Source organism: Acomys minous (assembly GCF_964271855.1).
Source record: "Acomys minous genome assembly, chromosome: 6".
Lineage (NCBI taxonomy): Eukaryota > Metazoa > Chordata > Mammalia > Rodentia > Muridae > Acomys > Acomys minous.
The window spans coordinates 121,398,593-121,420,891 of NC_140487.1; the positions used below are offsets into that span (position 1 = coordinate 121,398,593).

Sequence of the window (22,299 nt, forward strand, 5' to 3'; positions counted from 1 at the left end):
CCACACACAGATGGACCACAACTCCCCTCCCCCAGAGGCTGTTTCACTTTTCACAATTGCTATCACTCAGCCTCCGACTGCCTACAGGTGTGTGCTGCTTTCAGGACTCTGGCCCAGCCTGTGGCTCCCCATAAGTCTTCAAGTATCTGTCCCCAGAGATCTAGCAGTTGAATAAGAGTGGGGGTCCTGGCCACGCCACCTCAGGAGGCAGTGGACTGTGGTCAGAACACAGGGACTAGAGAAAGCTGCCCATGCCTTGCCTCATGGCTCAATCTCAGGGGCAGTGCAATTGGTCACTCACACCTTTGTCACTGGAGCTTATAACAACCTCTTTGCTAGAAGACACGGGAAGTGCTTCACACAGCTGCAAGTGGCAGAGCAGGATTTAAACCAGCGCAGGGGCATCTGATTCAGAGGACAGGTATCTACACGCCACGCCTCCCCGTTTGTCTGGAGCCAGGCTCCTCCCGGCAGACCCATAAGGAGCCCAGCATAATGGATGGCTCAGACCAAGTTCCACCTGCAACTGATTTGAAGGTGAACTCATCCCCAGGCAAGTCCCAGCTGGGAGATCAAACATGGCTCAACACAGCTCAGGCATAGAACCTCTGAACTTTAATGTCAGGGCTCTGATCGGGGCCTCTGCAGACCTACTGCATCCAGGCCTGCAGTCGCCAGGCACCAAGCAAGTCATAAGGCAGTGACAGGCACAGGGACTTGGCTTTATGCAGGGCAGGCTGAGGACCAGAAGTTCCCAGAGCTGCTAGGAAGGGCTGAGCCATCTTGGGGCAGCCTGAGAGGCAGTGATCACTGGCCCTTCAGGCCTGGTTAGCCCTGCAGCACTCTGCAGAGCTCAGCAGGAGTGTGCTGTAGTTATTGGGTAAGAGTTAAAAAAAAAAACAAAACAAGCACAGTGCTAGCCTGGGGCTAGCAGATGTCTTGAAGGGAGGGGTAGCCTGGAGTTAGGACTGGGCTCTTCTCAGCTGGGAAGCTAGGGGCTTTTGACCTCCAAAGGCACATGACTCAGGTCACCTCTGTGGTAGGGAATGGAGATGCCCACTGTAGGTCCAGGAAAAGGAGGTGTATCCTGCTGAGCACCAGGAAGGCCAGGGAACAGCTCAGTACCCCCGGGGGGCAGCTTGGCCCTTGTTCTCCAGGTTTGCAAAGGGGTCTGCAGGTGAGTCTGGCGAGTCAATTGTCTGGTAGGCACTATGCTCCTGAGAAGGTCCAAAGAAATCTAGAGGACATGAAACATGAAAGAGAGAAAGTGAGACCATGGGGCCTTCTGCTAAGCACAGACAGAGCCACCCTCTGCCATGGCTAGTGCCTGGTATCCTGATACCAAGGACAATGGGCAATAGTAGAGGCCCAGACACCAGCCGTTAGCAGACAGCATCCGCTCAATCCTCGTGTCTGTATGGGGCACAGCTCAGATTTACACATGAGTTATTGGAGGGTCAGAGAGACAGCTTGATTTGATATTATGTGGCTTGAAGCAGATGACAATGGGTTCAGACCAAAAAAGCAGGTCCTATGGTTGATGGCTACCGGCTGCTGTGCCACATCTGCCCCGCAGCATGTGCTCAGTAATCTGAGGAGAGGTGGCTACTCCTGGGCCCACAGACTCCTCTCCTGCTCTCTGGCAGGCTCAATGACCAATACATATCATGGTCTCTAGAAGCCATAGAGCCTGGCACAGTTGCTGTCCCCAGAAAGCGGGGGCTAAGGAGTACAGAGCAATAGACCGTCATTCTCTCCTCTGATCCCGTCACATCTGAGCAGGTCGAGGTAGCACTGGGAAAGACCACAGTGGGAAGCCACAGGCCACTCCTGTCCTCGCTCAGTAATTTCTCAGGGGATCCCCAGGCCACCTGGGGAACCATGCTCAGCTCCCCGAGGAGACCAGGGTCAGAGAGGGCAGGAAAATGATTTGGCTCACCACCAGAGAGGACAGTGTGGGCTAGGCCAGAGACTAGAGAGCTGGCACCCAGGGTTCCCTGAGCTGCCTGCCCAGAGGGGTACATTCCACATGGCAGGAGCTCCAGAGCCAGGGCTGGGTGAGAAGAGAAGGAAGGACTTGTCCCCCACAGCCACCTGCAGGCCCAAAGGAGTGGCTCCCTGCTGCCTCTGGGAGCAGAACCCCTCCATGGCCTCACCTGTGGTTGAGGGACAGCCGCCAAGGCTGCCCACAGTCTGACAACAGGAAAAGTCACACCATCCCTGCAGCTGGGCCACAGCTTTTGCAGTAGTGACTAGGAGCTTGCACACAGGACCAGGGGGAGGAAGAGAGGAGTGGGGCTTACCTGAGCGGAGTGGGAGCTCACCCCCTCGTTCCCGGTGCATGTGGTAGACGAGGCAGCAAGAGAAGGGCTTGAGCAACAGGCTGAGGATGGCCATGCCGGCACTGAAGCGGCCAGTGTCCCCAATGGCGAAATGTGTGTAGAAGATGCTGATGTAGATAATGTCCAGGAAGATGGTGATGACCAAGCCGCTAAGAAACTGCAAGAAACACCGTCACAGGGTCATGGGCACTGAAACACCGTCACAGGGTCACGGGCACTGGCTCCCCACCCGACCACAAACTTCTCTCACACAAACCAGCCTGGAATACATCTTGTGACTGGCACCTGCATGGCCTAGGCACAGGACACAGGAGTCTGGCTCCAGACTGTTGCCCATCTCCTGCCATTGGGGTCACGATGGGGCCCAACACTTGGCTCCAGAATTTCTGAGAGGGACAGTCCCTTTGAGTCCATATCATCTATTTACGGGACAAGAAAACAAGGAAAGGCCCCTCTACTGTTCTCCTAAGGCCCCATGGCCTCAGTGTGAAAAGCTGTCTGTCTTGGAGAAGACAGCAGCAGCGGTGGGGAGCTGTGTAGCCAGCCCAGCTAGCGGCTCTCCAGCCTTGTGTCCATGGCTTTAGAAAAGAATAAGGGAGGCTATGAGGAAGAGAGAAGGGGAAGGGCACTCGGATGGAGCCCGCTCCCTGCCCTCTCTCCCACCCCCCACTCACCAGGCCTATGGCATCAACAGAATCCCGCTGGGCCACAGCCCACACGCCCAGGGCCAGGATAGTGAAGTTGCTCCAGGCATAGGAGCCTGAAAACACCATGCAGCCCCTGAAGAGAGAGACACTATCAATCCGCCAGTCACCACCCTGAGCTGCCCACCCCTCCCACAGCTCCTCCCTTCTGCTCCAGGGTCTTAGTCTCTTTGAGAATAGACCTCCTGCTTCCTCAACCTGGCCTCCTCCATCCTCTCCTGCCAGCATAGGGCCCATATCTTGTCTGTACAGGTCTTGCTTGTCACTCCTGCCCCCTGCAGGAAGTTCTTGGAATAGCAAGCAGCGTATGAATCAGATCATGTGACTCCATACCAACCTTTCCAACAGTTTTCTGACAGGTTTAGAATAAGATTCCTTCTTTGCTGTAGCCCCATCCTTACCTCCTGACTGCTGCCCACTGAGGCTTCGTTTCCCTGAACACACAGCTATTTCTTGTTATCTTAGAGCTTAGACATTGCCAGAGAGATGCATTCTCCTGTCCACCTGACCTGACTCCCTCCCTGCTGTTGTTTTCCGGGTACCACTGTCAACTGACATCACTTACTACTCTGCTTGAAGAGCTGGCTTACCACAGTTAATGTAGGACACTTCCTGGGACCTGGAGCCAACCTACACATTCTAAGTCTATGCGTTCACAGCTGCTCCTGGGGGAGGTGTTATTAGGAGCCTTGCTTTACAGATTGGGAGGCACAGACCTCATAGGTGACTGAGCAGCTCATACAGCAGCTCAGTGAATGAAATGAGGCCCTGATGCTCCTAGGAGTCAGCTGAGGAGAAGGTTTTAGTCTACATATGAGGGAGAAAATAGACGTGGCTTCTGGAAGGGTCCAGACTAAACAGGACCAGCAGACTGAACCGGGCCATGAGAGAAGAAGTGTCAGGGAGAGCGACAGAGGAAGCAAGAGAGAGAGGAAAGAGGAGAGAGGGCAAACAGACAATGAAGGGTCCAGGAGATGAGCCAGGAGCAGAACAAAGACCACACATAAGCCAAAATGGCTGAGTTATAAGCCAGGGCGTGGTGGCGCACACCTTTAATGCCAGCACTCGGGAGGCAGAGGCAAGTAGATCGTTGTGAGTTCGAGGCCAGCCTGATCCACAAAGCTAGTCTAGGACAGCCAGGGCTACATAGAGAGACCATGTCTTGAAAAATCGGGGGTGCGGGGGGAGGCTGAGTTACAGGAATCAGAAGCTGGACGGGAGAGGGTTAGGGTGAGAAGTGCTGAGAGGAGCTACAGGGACCGACTGAGTGATGCTGGCAGAGCTGGGAGGAGCCACAGCTACTGAGGCTTGTCTGGGTTTCTTTGAGACCTGACACACAGCAGGGCCCAGGCTGGAACACTGGGATGGGCAATTAGGCCAAGAGGCGTGATGTTTTCCCTCCTATCTTCTGTCGCATCTGCTTTAGGTGTGAGCCCTGCCTGTGACCAGTGAGGAACCTGAGGGAACGTGACCCCTGCTTCCGCTGTTGGTGTCACTCACAGCTGCTGGCATGTGCACTGCCCTTCAAAGCCTGCAAAACATGTGATCTCAGTGGCTTCCTGAACTGTTTTTTTTTTTTCCAGAGAAATTATGCTGGGCAGAAACGACAGCAGAGATCAAGCTGTCCCTGGAGTCCCACTTAGGGCTCGGTTAGCAAGCACGGCTCAGAGGCCAATCCTTATTCCACGGTTAAGAGGGAAAGCAGAGCCAGCCCTCAGCACAATGGACTGCTGAGGTGACAGGCAGAAACACTGCAGAACGGGACCTGTTGACTGACCCCAGGGAAGTGTGGGCACAGACCGCAGGTGACACAGCACACAGCCAGGAGACACCCAGAGTCACTCACCAGGTTGTCAGCAGCCAGTGAACCAGGAGAATAACCTGTGGCACAAGGACAGGGGTTGGGTAAGTCTGTGAATGCAATGTTACAGGCAGCACAACACTTACGGAGCCAGAACACATAGGGGCCCCTGCCAGGCACCTACAAGGGTCTCACAAATGTCTTAAATTCAGGCAGCAGTAAAGAGTCTGTGGTAAAGAAAGAGCTGCCTGGCCAGGAGCAGGCACCTCTCCCGCTTCCTGTTTCCAAGGGCTGGGGGTTCCATGAGCCCTGGAATCAGAAGTCTCAATGGAAGATGGGAGGGGCCTCCAACAAGGAGTGGGCTCTTAGGACCTGGAGCCAGAGCCATGGGCCCCAGAGGGGAAGGCAGCCACATTAGCTGCAAGGGAGGAGCAATTGGTGGGGCTGGGACCCAGGGCTTGTTAGCAGGCTTGTAGCCCCGCGTTCAAGCCCCACACTGAGTAAATAAACTGCATATGTTAGGCACAGTTGTGAGTACCTGCAATCTTAGCACTTGGGAGGTGGAGGCAGGAGGATCAGAAGTTCAAGACCGTCCTCAGCTACAAAATGAGTTTAAGACTAACCTAGGCCTGTTTCAAAACACACACTCGCACACACACACACACACACACACACACACACACACACACACGAGTAAGGGGAGAGGTGGGAGACAGTAGAGGCGGCGGTGTAAAAGCAGTGGTTGGCAGCTCAGCGTTCAAGTTTAATGATGGAGGGAGGTTGAGACTGCAGGACACATCACCCTATGACTCATCTTAAAGACACAATCCCTCCGCTCTGCCTGGGTTTCTAGAATACACTTTTACTGCTGCTGGCATCCTTGAAATCTCAGCCCTGGACCTGGACTGGCCTCTCCTGGTAATGGAGGGGACATGGCCTGGAGAGCTAAGACAGGAGGGGCTGAGGCCGTGAGAAGACAAGGGCGCTGTCAGCTACGGTGGGTTCAGGCTTCCTGGCTGAGTGCTAAGCAGTCAGGCCCAGGCAGGGAGCCAGGCCCAGCCCTCTGTGTGGGAGGAGGGCATGGTGCAGGCAGAGACTTCCTGAGAGGCCAGGAGCTATGCTGCTGCAGATGGCAGGGTTAGGCCGAGGGCAAAGCCATGTGCTCGGCCAGGAGAGACAGGCAGGAAAAGGCTGCCAGGAGCTGTCACGCCTGCCTACAGGAAGGCATTCTGCCGCAGGAGGGTCCCTGGGCTCACTGACCAAATCAGTGAGCTCCAAGTTCAGTGAGAGACCCTGTCTCCAGGGAATATGACAGACAGTAATACTGCAGAACCATGGAAAGCAACCTATCAAGAGGCAGTCTCAGGCCGGGCGTGGTGGCACCCATCTTTAATCCCAGCAGTTGGGAGGCAGAGGCAGGTGGATCTCTGTGAGTTACAGAACATCCTGGTCTATAAAGTGAGTTCCAGGGCTGTTACACAGAGAAACCCTGTTTCAACAAACAAACAGCCAACAACAACAAAACAAAACAGCAAAAAGAAAAAAGATCCTTTTGAGTTCAAGACCAGCCTGGTCTATAAAGAGAGTCAACAGGGCTGGAGAGATGGCTCAGAGGTTAAGAGCACTGCTGTTCTTCCAGGGGTCCTGAGTTCAATTCCCAGCAACCACATGGTGGCTCATAACCATCTATAATGTTATCTGGCGCCTTCTTCTGGCATGCAGGTGAACATACAGGCAGAACGCTGTGTAAATAATAAATAAATCTTTTTGTTTGTTTTTCAGGACAGGGTTTGTCTGTGTAGCCTTGGATGTTCTGGAATTCACTCTGTAGACCAGGATGGCCTCAAACTCAGAGATCCACCTGCCTCTGCCTCCTTGAGAGCTGGGATTAAAGGTGTGCACTGAAAAACAAAAATAGAAGGTCAGGCGTGGTGGCACATGCTTTTAATCCCAGCACTCAGGAGGCAGAGGCAGGTGGATCACTGTGAGTTTGAGGCCAGCCTGGTCTACAAAGTGAGTCTAGGACAGCCAAGGCTGCACAGATCTTGAAAAGTAAATTGGCTACCCTGTCTTGAAAAAACAAAAGAGAGTCCAGGGTTTTTGTTCTTTTAGTTTTTTGTTTGTTTGTTTGGTTGGCTGGTATTTTTTGTTTTTGGTCTTTAGAGAGGGTTTCTCTGTATCCCTAGCTGTTCTGGAACTCTATCTGTTAGGCCAGGCTGGCCTCAAACTCACAGAGACCCCCCTGTCTGGCTTCTGGTCTGAGTTTTTAACCCCCTCATCACCCTAGAAGGCACAACTTGTTTTCCACCTCTTCCTCCTTACTGTCACACAAGCTAACTCAGTGTCAACACCTGACCTTAAAACCTGGTCCCAAAGCCTGTCCACTCTCAGGAACTTTAACTTAGAAAAGGGAGGGTGTCAAGGGGCCACAACGGTTATTAACCCTTTGTTTGACGCTGTGGTGTAGAGACCCTGCCTGGCTTGTGGTATCCTGCCTGCAATAAAAAAAAAAAAAAAAAAGCCTTTGTTTTTCACTCCCAAGGGAGGGGGTGGGGACTTCCCAGACCACGATTTAGTACATTCCGGTGTGTCCTCCCAAACACATACGCTTGGTGGCCTGTTAAATAAGACAGTAGGATGCCCCAAGGACAGCTGAGTTCAAGGGCTATCCAGGAGGCCCTGCCCTGTTCATCTGGCAGATTTTGGGAGTCAAACCCATGGAACAGACCCTGGCTCCACAGATGAGCTTGGGCAAGTCTTCCAGCCTCATCCGACTGCCACCCTCTCTCCCGAGACCAGGAGATGGAGATGGGTAAAACACTCTAAGCAGCAGGCCCCACCACCACTGCCAGCTTCCCTACTCTCGTCCGCCCAACCTGAGCTGCTCAGCTCAGCGCCTGCTTCAGCAGAAGCATGGGGGAGGCCCAGGGAGGGACCAACTTCCCTCACAGAGCCTGGGGCAACTGCTTCTTTTACCCTGGCCCCATAACTCACTCCAGCTGGGCTGGGCCATAGCAGGCATGTCTTTTAGGACAGAGGGGTGGAGTCAAGAGGGGGCAACGGTGGTGTCCTAACCGCCTTCCACAGGGTTACCAGATCTGGCAGACAAAACAATGGAACGCCCAGGCTCATTTTGAATTATCAGCTTATGGATAATTCAGTATGTCCCCAATACCAAGATGCACAGTAAAATTTTGTCACTGAAGCCGGGCGTGGTGGCACACGCCTTTAATCCCAGCACTCAGGGGCAGAGGCAGGAGGATCGCTGTGAGTTCGAGGCCAGCCTAGTCTACAAAAGTGAGTCTAGCACAGCCAAGGCTACACAGAGAAACCCTGTCTCGAAAAACCAAAAAAAAAAAAAAAAATAATAATAATAATTTTTTTTTTGTCACTGATGTGAAGCCCCAAAGTGACTGGATGCCCTTCCTATGTGTTACTTCACAAGCTCTACTGATGCTCGCTTGCTTCTGCTTGGCCCCTGCTAAGATCCATGGAGGCAAAGGGCTTGTCAGTCAGATCAAAGGAGGGACCAGTCTTTGCATCCTGGGCCTAAAGGCTCATCTAGCTCACACTTCTGTTTTTTGTTTGGTTGTTTGTTTTGTTTTTTAAGATAGGGTTTCTCTGTGTAGCCTTGGCTGTCCTGGACTCGCTTCGTAGACCAGGCTGGCCTCGAACTCACAGAGATCCGCCTGCCTCTGCCTCCCGAGTGCTGGGATTAAAGGCGTGTGCCACCACCGCCCGGCCCCATCTAGCTCACGCTTTCGTTGGATGCTTTATCAGGCTCTCAAAGCTGACACAGTCCATCAAAACCAAAGTCAGCCCTAAACAACCAGATACCAGGAAATGTCAAAGCAGTGGAGCTCAGTCTTTAGGGGTTCAAATCCCGGCTGGACCACTTATTTCTTGGAGGACCCTGTCAATTTACTTGTGGGATCTAAGCTGAAGTCTGCACCTCTGTAAAAGAATATAGCTTCTCTGGCCGGGTATGGTGGTGCACGCCTTTAACGCCAGCACTCAGGAGGCACGAACAAGCAGATATCTGTGAGTTCAGAGACAGCCTGGTTTACATGGCGAGTTCCAGGCCAGCCAGAGTTAGCAAGACCCTGACTCAAAACAAAAACCATCAGAGTACGGCTTCAGCTTTCTCAGTGGAGGACGGAGACTAATAACCAACTCAGGCTGCGGCTATGGCTTAGCCGGTAAGAGTGTTTCCTTAGCACACAAGAAGCCCTGGGTTTCATTCCCAGACGTGGAGGCAGGAGGATCAGAAGTTCGAGGTCATCCCCAGCTACACAGTAAGTTCAAGGCTAGCCTGTACGACACGAGACCCTTAGATCAAATGAATATTGGCCCATAAACACCAGGTCTTTTCTCACCTGTTCCTATGTTTTGTTACTATTATTTGTGTGTGCTACTGGGACTCAAACCCCAGGCCTGGTGTGGGCTATTCAAATGCCCTCCCACTGAGGCTCAAGCTGCCCTCTAATTTATTTGAGGACAGGCAACCAGCCCTGCAGCGGCCAGTCAACCTCTCCCCAGCTCAGGGATCCACTCAAGCCCATTCCTTTGCTCTAATCGTGTCTTTCTCCAGCTGCTGGTGGCCAGGAGCTTAGGAACGGGAAACCGGCCAGAGCAAGTCACAGCCGCTCTCATCTGTGGCGGTACCTCGCTGCTCCAAAGCCACCAATCTCTTCTTGGTCCCTTTGGTCTCAGACACCAACGCCTGCTAAAAGCTGTGACACCTGAGAGTCTAAGGGTTTCAAAGAGCCTGCACCAAGGCCTAAGATGGCCGGTTTAGTTCCAGGTCCACGCCCCTCTGACCAAAGCTAAGTGGCCAAACCCTCTGTTGCACAGCAAGAGGGCTGAGAGAGAAAAGGAACTCAGGAAATTAAGACACCGAGGGCAGCCCCACTCTATTTTCTCTCTCTCTCTCTTTTAGGAAACTTCTGCAGTTCCCGCTTTTTAATTACGACATAAGGACGCTGCATGCGGAAATTAGGGAAAAAGCAATTGTTTGGGGACACCAGATTTTTCCTAACCTGCGCCAACACACAGAGGGGACCACTGGGACTGCACCGGAGGGGGTCTGACCTCTCAGGAGGAAAGGTGGCCCCTGTCCTGCTCCTGCGGGACACCAGGAGCGCAGGCCGGGTCAGCCCAGGACCTGGGCCTGCCTGGGTCTGTCCGGGAGGGGCGGCCCTGTCCGTCCCAGTCCCCAGGTGTCCCTCTCTCTCGGTGTCCGCTGCCTCCTCCCCCAAGACTCTGCGCTTTCCCTTCTGCTCTGACTCCGTTCCCCAAGGGTCCTGGAATTCCCGCCCGCCCGGGCCTCGCGGACACCTTCAAGTTCACGGCGGGCAGCTCCATCCCGACCCCGGCGGAGGGCACCTGCGTGACGGCCGCGGGGACTCCTGGGCTCCGAACTCAGGAACAAACTTCCCGGCCCCGCCCGTCGGGTGCGCCAGCTCCAACCGTGGCTCGGCGCTGAGCCACGTGAGACCAACTCGCGCAGCCACGTGACTGCAGCTGGTTGCTAGGAGACAGCGTCTGTGCCGCTGGCTCTTGCAGCAAGGTTGAGGCTCGGGCCACCGCCTAGGCCTCAAGCAACCGGTGCGCTTCAAGCAGAAGATCCGGATTTCGGCACCCTAGGGCGCAGCGGGCTGCCTAAATAGAATCGAGGGGAGGTGGTAGGACCATCTGTAGCCTGGAGATCCTGGGGCAGCCAGGCAGAAACTGCTGCGGTTGTGATAACAGCTGGTGTCTGCCCCAGGACATCCCTTGTACAAGGCTTAGTACAGTGCCTACCTCATCGTCCTTGTGAGGGTCAGTGAATTAATTTAAGTTCTTAAAGAAAAAAGCGAGGGCTGGAGAGGTGATTCTGTGGTTAAGAGCACTTGTTGTCCTTCCAGAAGACCTGGGTTTGGTTCCCATATGGCAGCTCAAAACCATGTACCTGTGATCCAGCCGCCCTCTTCTGTCCTCCGCAGCAGTCACCAGACACACACACTGCGCATACATACATATATACACACATACATGCCGGCAAAAATATTCATACACATAAAGATACAATAAATAAAATCTGAAAAAATTCAAAGCCCAGTTCTTACGGTATTAAAATTCTCCTTCAAGCTTATTAGATTTCAAATGAATTTCATAAAGTACATTTTAAAAGAAAGAAAAAAGAAAAGAAAAGAAAAAGGTGAAAGCAGATATGGTGGGTCAAGCCAGTAACTGACAGTACTTGGGAGGCTGAGGCAAGAGGAGCATCATGACATGAAAAGTCTTGTTTTGTTTTTTGTTTTTTCTAGACAGGATTTCTCTGTGTAGCCTTGGCTGTCCTGGACTCACTCTGTAGACCAGGCTGGCCTCGAACACACAGCGATCCGCCTGCCTCTGCCTCCTGAGTGCTGGGATTAAAGGCGTGCGCCACCACACCCGGCCAGGTTTACGTATTTATACAATGAATTTCATTCATATATTTTTTTTTCTTTTTTGTTTTTTGAGACAGGGTTTCTCTGTGTAGCCTTGGCTGTCCTGGACTCACTTTGTAGACCAGGCTGGCCTCGAACTCACAGGGATCCACCTGCTTCTGCCTCCCGAGTGCTGGGATCAAAGGCATGCGCCACCACCACCTGACTCTGTCCTCCCATCTTTCTGCATGGATGGTGTTGGGATTTCTATCTCTGGGTGCAGCTGAGGGCTCTGTCTATGTACGCACGAGAGTGGCTGTGGCCCTGGTCCTTCCACCCCAAGATGCCTATCAGTTGCCAGTTTCTCTGGGTTTTTGCTTTCCTTGTATCTGATCCCACAGTCTCTTGGAGGTTTGCTTTCCTTGCACAGTGTGGTCAGATGCTGGAGCCTGAATCGGTACCCAGGCAGCTGTAGTCAGAGATAAGAGAGGAATGGGGTGGGGTGGGGGGGTTCTGGAGAGATGGCTCAGTGGTTAAGAGCACTGTCTGCTCTTCCAGAGGTTCTGAGTTCAATTCCCAGCAACCACACGGTGGCTCACAGCCACTGCAATGGGACCTGATTGCCTCTTCTGGTGTGCATGAAGACAGAGCACTCACACATAGAATGCATTAATAAATAAATCTTAAAAAAAAAAAAGAGAGAGGAATGAGGAAAAGGGGGCCTCCATATCCCATCAAGTGGCAGGCGCCTCCCAGGAGGAATCGCCATGGTGCAACCTCTCTCGGGAATGTGGGACTCCAAGTTCCTGAGGAGGGGTGGGAGACTTGTCAGTGATCTGCTCCTTATAGGTGCTCAGTGAACTGGAACCATTTGAGAGGGCCAAGGGCTCATGGACGTAGGGTCTGGTTTTGGAGTCAGACTCCAGCAAAGCCTCCAAGTCCACCACCAGTTAGCTTAGCACCACTCTGGCCAAACAGACCCGAGAGACCTGTGTTTCTCTGTGCCTAACTTTCTCTCCTCAGTGAAGATGCTCCAAGCCCTTTGAGTTACAAGGAGGGTGGGGGCTTCCTTCAATAAATAGAAGCCATGGCTGGGTTCTCAAGAATCTTCCCCCTCTGTACCAGGCACCTGCTAGAAGGTTAAGGTTGAGGACACAGGAAGGCAATGCAGAACCACATGTCACATGTACCAGGCTACCCTGACTCAGTCACAGGGACCCAAAGAGCCCAGGCATCCAGCTTCCGGTCCCCTGTGTGCACCGGCAGTTTTGGGATATGCCATGCGTGTGTGCAGGGGTGAGCTGAAGACAAAGATGGAAAAGGAGCAAAATGTTTAGTCAGTTCCTACCCACTCACTCTGCGCTCTGTCCATCCCAGCCCTGACTGAGATTTCATGTCCTGAGTGTGCCAGGCTCAGGAGTGCACACAGGTAATAGTACCAGCCCCTGCCATCACTCACAGCTTGGGACGACTGACAGAGCAAGGAGAATCCCAGAACTGCATCTCCTGTCAGAGAAACTTTGCCCCATGTCCAAGTGTGGTGATGGGCTAGGGAGCCAAGCTCGAGAGCCTCTGTGGTGGGCAGGGCTCTGTGTGTGTGTGTGTGTGTGTGTGTGTGTGTGTGTGTGTGTGTGTGTGTGTTGAAGGCTTTAAGACCAAAACTGGAGGCCTTGGAGAAGAAATCTGGCCTCAGGCATTCTGGCCTGCCAGCCTGTTCTACAGATTGTGGACTTGCCAGTCCACACAATTTAGACAGCCAAGTGCTTAAAATAAAATAAAGCTGTGTGTTGATATGTACACACAGATACATACATGTACACTATATAAACATATAGCTATTTAAAAGTATATGACTATAAATACCTGTTGGGTTGGGTTTTTTTTTTTCCTTTGATCTTTCTGTTTTGAGATATATAGGGTCATTATCTGGCTGAAGGTGACCTTGACCTTCTGATCCTTCTGCCTCCACCACTTAAGTGCTGGGATTGCAGGCAGAGAGCCACCAGGCCAAATTTGGTTCTGTTTCTTTCTTTCTTTCTTTCTTTCTTTCTTTCTTTCTTTCTTTCTTTTTTTTTTGGTTTTGTTTTTTGAGACAGGGTTTCTCTATGTTATCTTGGCCATCCTGGACTCGATTTGTAGACCAGACTGGCCTCGAACTCCCAGCGATCCACCTGCCTCTGCCTCCCGAGTGCTGGGATTAAAGGCATGAGCCACCACACCCAGCTTTGGTTCTGTTTCTTTAACAAGCCAACAGATCAGCCTCTGAGGCTGCTGTGCTCTGAGGCTGCTGACACCTTCATGGCCTTGGCTTTGTCTGTCCTTGGTCCTTTATCTCAGGACCACTAATATCTAGAAACATATAATTAAGTTGGCATGCCAGAACAGGAAGCATGCTAGGAAACCATAGCCCTTCCTGTAGCCATTGACTAGAGTAAACCAGAGACCAAATCCAGCCCATTGCTCTTTCATAGCAATAAAGTTTTATTGGCACACAGCATCTGCTTCCATGCAGTGGCAGAACTGAACAGTTGGGACAGAGAAGGCATGACCTTTGATGTCTGTAGGAAGGGGACATTCTGGGTTTGGTCCCCTAGAGCCACCCTCAGGTGGAGTACCTTGGCTCACTGGGCTGGGGCAAAGTAAGAAAGGCTTGGTGCAGGCTTTGTAGTCCTAGTCTCAGGAGCACTCTAGGGACAGAGACAGAGGCCCTGTGGTGTCTTGGATGATGCTGGAGCTGGATGGAGTGACCCATGATTTGAGAAACCCTAGGTTTGGGAAAGCTGGTCCCCACTCACTCTGCCCAGCTGGGAAGGGAAGTCTTGCAGGGACACCAGGCTCCAAAAGTGTCTGCGCTCGGCCTTGGCTTGGGCATATCAAAGCCATTGCCGCTGGAGCCAGCCCTGCTCTGTCTGATCAGCCGGACCTGAGAGGACCTCGTAAGCAGACAGGGGTAGCACTGGCAGGAGCAGGATGCAGATAAGAGATGTTCTCTCTGGTGCCAAGCCAGGCCACCGCAGGCAGTTCACAAGCTTTCCCAAGATGGCATCTGAGCCCTCCCACGCCTCCCGGGACTGACAGTGCTTTGTTTTCCACCACCCTGAAGCAGGTGGCTGCTGCAGCTGCTGCTGCTGGCCAGCCTGCTGGGACACCCACCCCCCCAACCAACTCCTTTGGGAACCCCAGCCGCTCCAGGCCTGCGGACCCAGATATCCAACTAAAGGACCTAAGTGGTGGGTGTGGTTCAGGCGAGGGAGGGACCACATTTGCCTGGCTCGCTCAGAGAAGACCTCGGTCAAACATGTGGGAGTCAATGAATAGGAAGTGACGACAAGAGCAGCAGCGTCCCCTCTCAGGACTCTGGCAATGCTCCCTGACAGCCAGACGGACCGTCTTCTGGAAGAACAGGGACAAGAAGTGGCTTTAGCAACTGTCCCCTCTTTATTTACAGCTCAGAGAATACATGCAATGTGGCATTTAAACCAGAGGATAGCACCCATCCCACATTTCAAGGAGGAGCTACAGCCCTCCAAGGAGTTTTCCAAGAACCTAAAAGTCCAACGATGGAGGCTCCCGGACCCTGGAGCCTTACCTGGTGTCCTCTAAGCAAAGCGGATGACCATCCAGGGGGCAGGCCTTGGATCGTGGAGTTTGTCCTTGCTGCTAAGTTGCCAGGAAACAGACCTCAGAGTCGCCAAGTCATCCTGAATGCGAGAGTGCTGAATTGTGCAAATGTCCCCTACCCCCAACAGCATCTGTCTTCAGTCTGTATCCTGGACCTGTGACACCCACCACACCTAAGAGCAACCTGGGGAATGTGTTAGAAACCAGATGCCAGGGTGTGTGTGTGTGTGTGTGTGTGTGCGTGCGTGTGTGCATACTTTCCTGGCACCCAGGGATCCTCGTTTCTTACTTTCTAAATACGCTTCTTGCAGGTTATGTAGATGCTCCTGGTCTACTGTTTCCACTAGACTCCCAGGTGATGCTAGGCCTCCGCAGCCAGAAAGGGCTTAGCCATGGACCTATCCCACATCACCAGCTCCTCCTTGGGATTTGGAAACCTCACTCCAAGCAGTGTAAAACCCTTTGTTCTGCACAGAGCCAGCTCACCCTGAACATCCCCTTTCTGTGTACTCACAATTGCTATGGCCTGTAAGCACACCCTCACTATGGTCTGTGTGTAGTATTAAGGTAGTCCAGCTCCAAGAGCCCTCAAAGGAGAACCTCAGCTGTTGGCCTCTCAAGACCCCACTTTCCTGGCACCCAGGGCCATTGGTTCCTTAGTTTCCAAACACACTCCTTGCAGTTTACTGGGATGCTCACTGTCGGCAGCTGTAGAGGGAGCCTGGGGACGCTGAGAAGGCTTGGAGAGGACTCACCAGCCTGAGCAACTCAGCACAATAGGCTTGGTCTTGGAATTTGACCTCCTAGAAGGGCAGAGAAGACATCACTTTCCTTTGAAGTTTGCATCTCAGGTCATAGGGCCCTTGGTCCCTTCCTACCAGCCATGGGAACAGCCCTTGCTATTTCCAGACAAATGCCCAGAAAAATAGTCCCTGTCTGGGGGGGGGGACCGTGGGGATCTGTCAGAGTGTCCTTAAGGCTTCAGCTCTTAGCTTCCTCTCCACCAGGGTCCTCTTCACACTCACAAAGCTATTGTTCTATTTTGGCAAGCTCTCCCAGGTCTGCCTCAGTTGGGTATCTCCAGCTCAGTGACTTTTGTTGTGTGAAGTGCACTTTGTTTTGTTTTTGTTATTGTTGTTTGATTATTTGAGGCAGGGTCTTTCTATGTAGCCCTTGCTATTCTGGAACTCTCTCTATAGACCAGACTAGCCTCAAAGTCACAGAGATTTGCCTGCTTCTGTCTCCTGAGTGTTTGGATTGATGGAGTGCACTTTGGAGCAACGAAGAAAGCATCCTGAACTGGCTGTGGTGGGGCAAACCTTTAATCCCAAGCACTCAAGGCAGAGGCAGGCCGATCATTGTGACTTCCAGGCCAAGGTGGTCTGCAGAGTGAGTTTTCAGGCCAGCTAAGGCTGTATAGTGAGACACCATTAAAAAAAAAAAAGGCATTGGGTGTGTGATAGATCACTGTGGTAGAGAAGGCCTGCTGAAGTTGGTTAACTGGCACTCTGTGTGTGTGTGTGTGTGTGTGTGTGTGTGTGTGTGTGTGTGTGTGTTTATGGGCCAGGCACTGTTTTAAATACCTGGTAAGAACCAAGCATTTGCGTTTTGCAGATGAAAAGTCAAGGCACAGAGACCTTAAGTAACCTCTCTAAGGTCAGCAAAACATGAGGGGAGGGACCCATTTGTTTACACCAGTATACTGCAGCAGGTGGGAGGACAGGGGCCTGTGTTCTCAGCCCTGGCTGCCATGGCAGCCCCCCTACGGAGCTTAGAAGCCCAGACCAGTGCACTTGTCTGGACTGTGGGAGGCCCCGGAACAATAAGGAAAGTAAATCTGTATTAGGACTTGCTTTGATCTTTTCGGCTCCTAGTCCTTACCCCCCCCCCACCCCACCCCCCACCCCCCACCCTGCATTCCCAGGCCTATCAGACCTAACTTGGGAAAGAAGACCAAGCATATTTGATTTCTTCTAGATCTGCCTGCTTTCCGTGGTGCCTGACCCCTGGGGCCAGACTGGTTACCCCAGAGCAGTAAACAGCCCTGGCATCTCATGGATGTGGTCCAGGCTGGGGAGGGCTTGGGGCAGGGAAGGCTTTTGTCCTCTGCAAAAGTTTGAGCAGGAAGGAGATGCCAGGGGCAGGGGATCTAAAGGGGTCTCCCGAAGAGGCTCCTGGAGCCAGATCTGCTGACACATGGTCTAGGTGGCGATGCTAAGGGTGGGGTTGTCATTGTGGTTCTAGTGTGTAAGGATGCCTCACTCTGCACCCCAGTCTCAGAGGTGGCCCCACTTTCCAGGGGGACATTGCTGCTGTCATAGAGGAGTGGAGATCAGAGATGGCCTCAGGGAGGGTGGGGATCACTCGACAGCATGTCAGGTGAGCAGCACATGGTGGTGTGTGTGTGTGTGTGTGTGTGTGTGTGTGTTTCCAGCAGGATGGAGACTCTGAGGACAGCTTAGGAGGGAGTGACCCAGTGTCCCTGGGCTGGATGGTCAGGGCCATGGGCACAGGAGGAAAGCTACTGCCTCCCTAAGTCACGTCATGACTGTGATTAGCACTTGGAAGGACCATCCACAGGGACCACTCTCCACCTAAAGGCAGGTACCATGTGTAGGGGCTGAGGGAAAAAGACTTGGAGAGCAGAGGAAACTGAACGGATCAGACCCAGGGCCCTGTGCAGCCTAGGCGAATGGCTTATTTTGTTTTGCTTGAGATACAAGTCTCCTGGAGTCTGGCCTCAACTTGCTATGCAGCAGAAGATGGCCTCTAACTTCTGATCCTCTTGCCTTTCACACCATGCTTGGAGATGGAAGCCCAGGCAGGGTTCATGCCCTCAAGGCAAGCACGGTTAACAAATTTAGCTCCAGCCCCAGCCCGAATGTTTCATTTTTTTTAAGGACCTGCCAAACATGCTGACCCACGCCTGTAATCCCAGCACTTGGAAGGCTGAGGCAGGAGGATTGTCTGAGTTTCCAGCTCAGCCAAAGAGTGAGACTCTGTCTCTCAAGAAGACGATAAGCCTTTGTTGGGAAAGGCTGAGGACAGTCAAGTCAAGCTATCTCTGCTGCTAAAACTGGAGGGTCACGGATGATGTGCGCCCATGCACACACAAGTCAGGCCACTCAGATGTGCTTCAGCGGTCTCTTGCTGCGGTCTCTGTGGGAACTCAGGAGAAATGCACGTGGTGCTTTGCCCGGGGCACAGTATTCCAGATCCACTCCTGTCAGGTGTTCCCCGCCCACCCCCACCCCCATCTCTGTCCAATCCTCTTAATTTCCCAAAGTGAAGCTGCTGCAATGCAGGTGTTGAGCAGAAGAGGGCGCGCTCGATACGGCCATCTCAGAGAGCAGGATCCGCGAGCTGTGTGGGTCTCGCCTTCGGTGGTGGGCAGTGGACCGCAGGCAGGTGGCAGGCAGCAGGCGCAGGTGCACGCGGCTCTCAGCCAAGCCGCCCGCCAGCTTGGGAAGTGAGTGTACTGGCCTGCACCTACAGCCTTTGTCGGTTCCCCCACTCAGCCCCAAGCTGAGCTAGTTACTAACATGGTCCTGCTCGTCCACACTTCCCTGGCTCAGACCCGGGGCATCAGTGCACAAGCACCGCTCTGGCGCTACACGTTGATAAAGGATCCCTGGTCTCCATTGGCTGTCTCAGGTTCCACGCAGCGACCCTTCCTCCGAGTGACCCTGCGGTTTCGGTGGAATTTGGCATAGCAACGCAGCCCTGAGTAGAAAGAGGCAAGGAAGTCAGACTTAAGGGTGACTGCCCCCTCCCTTTTCTTCCCCTCCATCTAAGCAGCCCCTCCACACGACCACCAACCACCGGGCTGGTCCCGCAGGCTTGTAATCCCAACACTCAGGAGGCTGAGGTAGCAGGTTTGAGTTTAGTCTGAAGCTGGCCAGGGATACATAGCAGACTCAAAGCAAACAAGCAAACAACACACAGACAGACACAAACAACAACAACAAACCCTAAATGTTGAATCTGGGACTTGTGCACATTGAGCACACATGCTATCTGGGGACTACACACAATATCATCTGTTTAGAAAAAAAAATTGAGCATGGTGGCCCACCCTTTAATCCCAGCACTGGAAGGCAGAGGCAGGCAGATCACTGAGTTTAAGGCTAGCCTGGTCTAGAGTAAGTTTCAAGCCACCCAAGGCTACATAGTGAGACCCTGACTCAAAACAAAACAAAACAAAACAAAACAAAACAACCAAAATACTGAGCAAATGAAGGCCTAGAGCTTGTAGGTCAGTTGTGGAGTGCTTGCGTCATAAACACTAGGTCCAGGAATCAAGAAATAAACCTTCTCACCAGCCAGGGAGATAGCCCAGAGGGCAAAGTGGTTGCTCTGCAAACATTAGGACCCGAGTTCAGATCCCCAGGATGCCTCTCAAGAGCCAGACTTGGCAGCGCACCTGCAAAGGCTTGCAAAGCTTCTAAGGCAAATGAAGAGACTCCTTAGCAAGCCAGCACATGCTGCAGCAAACAAAACACCCTGTCTCAAACAAGGTGAAAAGCAGAAACTGACATGGTTGTCCTCCAATCTCCACACATGGGCCTGGCACACGCACACCTGTACTCATATATATAGACACACTCACGTCATACACAAGCACACCACACGCGTGTGAGTACACACACACACACACACACACACACACACACACACACACACACACAGTCTCTCCCAAACACCCTAGCTAACCTAAGTATGGTCCGGTTGACTAGGCTCTATCTACTGGGGCTATCATCAACCTCAGGTGTGAGTAGATGGTTTTCTTTTCTTTTTTTTAAAAAAGATTGATTTATTTATTAAGTGTTCAGTGTTTTGCTTGCATGTACACCTGCACACCAGGTGTGCACCAGATCTCATTATAGATGGTTGTGAGCCAGTTGCTGGGAATTGAACTCAGGACCTTTGGAAGAGCATGCAGTGCTCTTAACCTCTGAGCCATCTCTCCAGCCCCGAGTAGATATTTTTCATTTAAGATCATAATAGGTCAGCTGGGTGGTGGTGGTGCAGGGCTCTAATCCCGGCCCTTGGGAGGCAGAGGCAGGCAGATCTCTGTGAATTTGAGGCTAACCTGGTCTACAAAGCCAGTCCAGGACAGCCAACGCTACACAGAGAAACCCTGAGTTGAAAAACCAAAAATAGGGGCTGGAGAGATGGCTCACTTGTTAATAGCACTGACTGTTCTTCCAGAGGACCCGTGTTCAATTCCTGGCACCCATGTGGCAGCTCACAACTGTCTATCATTCCAAGATCAATATCCTCAGACATACATGCAGGCAAAACACCAATGCACATAAAATAAAAATAAATTAATTAAAAGAAGAAGAGGCTGGGCAGTGGTGGCACACACCTTTAATCCCAGCAGTCAGGAGACAGAGGCAAGTGGATCGCTGTGAGTTCGAGGCCAGCCTGGTCTACAAAAAAAGGGTGTCCAGGAAAGCCAAGACTGTTACACAGAGGAACCCTGTCTTGAAAAACCTAAAAAAAAAAAGGAAGAGAAACAAAAAATTTATAATAGATCACATCCTTCTGATGACAAGGAAAGGGATGTTCTTGTGGCCTAAGAAACCCCTGCTTTAGCTGGGTGTGATGGCGCACGCCTTTAATCCCAGTACTTGGGAGGCAGAGGCAGGAGGACTGCTGTGAGTTCAAGGCCAGCCTGCTCTACAAATCGAGTCCAGGACCACCACCAAGGCTACACAGAGAGACCCTGTTTTGAAAAACAAAAAAAAGAAACCCCTGCTTTTCAGAGACAGAGTGACCACAGAGTGAGAAGAGGTCTCTGCTTCAAGATCCACTCATGTCATCAGCTAGAGGGCAAAGGGGCTGCTGGGAAGTTTGTGACTGGAAGCCTCGAGTCTCTTATGGCTTAAAGACAAGGTCTCAAGTAGCCCAGGCTGGCCTCCCACTTGCTATGTAGCTGAAGGTGACCTTGAACTCTTATCTCCACCTCCAGAGTATTGGGATTACAGGTGTGCACTACCAATCTTAGTTTTATGTGGTGCTGGGTGAGGACCCAAGGCATTCAGCAGCAGCTAGGCAAACACTCTATCATTAAGGCAGATCTCAGCCCCAAGGCTCAGCACTTTGTCACTGTAGTCAGGAGCCAGAATGTTTGGTGGCTACAGAAGCCATTAGGTGCTTCCAGACCCCTGGCCGGCTTGCCTTAATGGCTTCCAGCCTTGGACCCTGGGTTTAATATTTCAGGAGAGTCGCTGGGCAGTGGTGGTGCATGCCTTTAATCCCAGCACTCAGAGGGCAGAAGCAGGCAATCTCTGTGAGTTCGAGGCCAGCTTGGTCTACAAAGTGAGTTATGGGACACCTAGAGCTAAACCAGAGAAACCCTGTTCTGAAAAACCAGACACAGGGCTGGAGAGATGGCTCAGAGGTTAAGGGCACTGACTGCTCCTCCAGAGGTCCTGAGTTCAATTCCCAGCAACCACATGGTGGCTCACAACCATCTATAATGTGACCCAATGCCCTCTTCCGGCTTGCAGGTGTACATGAAGCCAGAGCACTGTATGCATAATAATAAATAAATAAATCTTAAAAAAAAAAAAAAACCAGACACAGTATCTTTCTTACAAGATGTCCTCACTCTGTCGGTCTCTGCCCTTTCTAAGCTTCCAGACTGTTCCCTATCCTCAACTGCCACCAGCCCTGCAATTAGAGAAAACTTTCTGGTGGGGGAGGGGGAGGGGACACAGGGTCTCATGCACCCCCCCCAGGTGCTTAGGTTGTACCCACACCCAATTTTCACTGGTGCTGGAACCCAGGGCCTGGTGTACACTAGGCAAGCTAAACTGAGCCTCATCCGCCACCGCAGAAGGGTCGTTTAAATACAGAAGCTAGCTCATCACTCATAAAATGCAAACAAAGTCAGAGTGGTTCTTCTTGAAGCTGCCCTCATCTCCCTTATAACCTTCTCCAGGGTCATTATGTGCCATGCCAGGCTGCTCCTGCCCAAGGTGCTTGCCCTTACCTTCCGCCTCCTGTCAGAGCCCCTTGGGCCATCGCCCTCTCTTTCCCCTCTTCCTAAGGACTTTAACATCCCAAGAGACTACATACCAACCTTCTGGGCTTTCTGTACAACCCTATGACTTCCCAGGACCCTTCCCTGCCCGCCCCCCTTTTCCACTTTTGGGGGCGGGCGGGTGGGTGTAGGGTGTTTGGGATGGATACAAGGCCCTCTATAGCCCAGTCTTCCCCAACTGAGACTCCATACATGCCTGAGGGTGACCTTGAACCCAGGAATCTCCTATCTCTACCTCTGGAGTGCTGAGATCCCAGGCGTGTGTCACCATGCCCGGCTCCAGAGACTGCTTATCTGCGGCTCTGTTTCTGGTCATCTCATTTCCCTGGAATGTAGCACAGGCGTGGAGATGGCACAGGCTCTTTTA

The 22,299-nt window shown here is 52.3% G+C and overlaps 2 protein-coding genes across 2 annotated transcripts in view; both read right to left on the minus strand.

Moving 5' to 3' along the window:
* Nucleotides 1-593: 593 nt before the first annotated feature.
* On the minus strand, nucleotides 594-10,340 carry AGTRAP (angiotensin II receptor associated protein). The gene is made up of 5 exons (XM_084786764.1): nucleotides 10,185-10,340; nucleotides 4,893-4,927; nucleotides 3,017-3,122; nucleotides 2,304-2,499; nucleotides 594-1,237 (listed from the first exon to the last, which is right to left on the minus strand). The coding sequence occupies exons 1-5, from the start codon at nucleotides 10,209-10,211 to the stop codon at nucleotides 1,119-1,121; spliced, it is 483 nt and encodes a 160-aa protein (XP_084642890.1). The 5' UTR covers nucleotides 10,212-10,340; the 3' UTR covers nucleotides 594-1,118.
* Nucleotides 10,341-18,135: 7,795 nt separating this feature from the next.
* DRAXIN (dorsal inhibitory axon guidance protein) overlaps nucleotides 18,136-22,299 on the minus strand; it is a 28,732-nt gene continuing 24,568 nt past the window's right edge. Inside the window, exon 7 of the mRNA XM_084786020.1 lies at nucleotides 18,136-18,601. Within this exon, the coding sequence (XP_084642146.1) occupies nucleotides 18,489-18,601 (113 nt within the window). The 3' untranslated portion in view covers nucleotides 18,136-18,488. The remainder of the gene's footprint in view (nucleotides 18,602-22,299) is intronic.

Bases quoted from the DNA above. Each gene is read 5' to 3' on its own strand.
- AGTRAP (XM_084786764.1), bottom strand. From the start codon at position 10,211: ATGGAGCTGCCCGCCGTGAACTTGAAG. The intron at 3,123-4,892 runs GTGAGTGACTCT...CTCTCTCTTCAG, and splicing joins CACTGGCTGCTGACAACCTG to GGGCTGCATGGTGTTTTCAG. The intron at 1,238-2,303 runs GTAAGCCCCACT...CATGTCCTCTAG, and splicing joins TGAGCTCCCACTCCGCTCAG to ATTTCTTTGGACCTTCTCAG.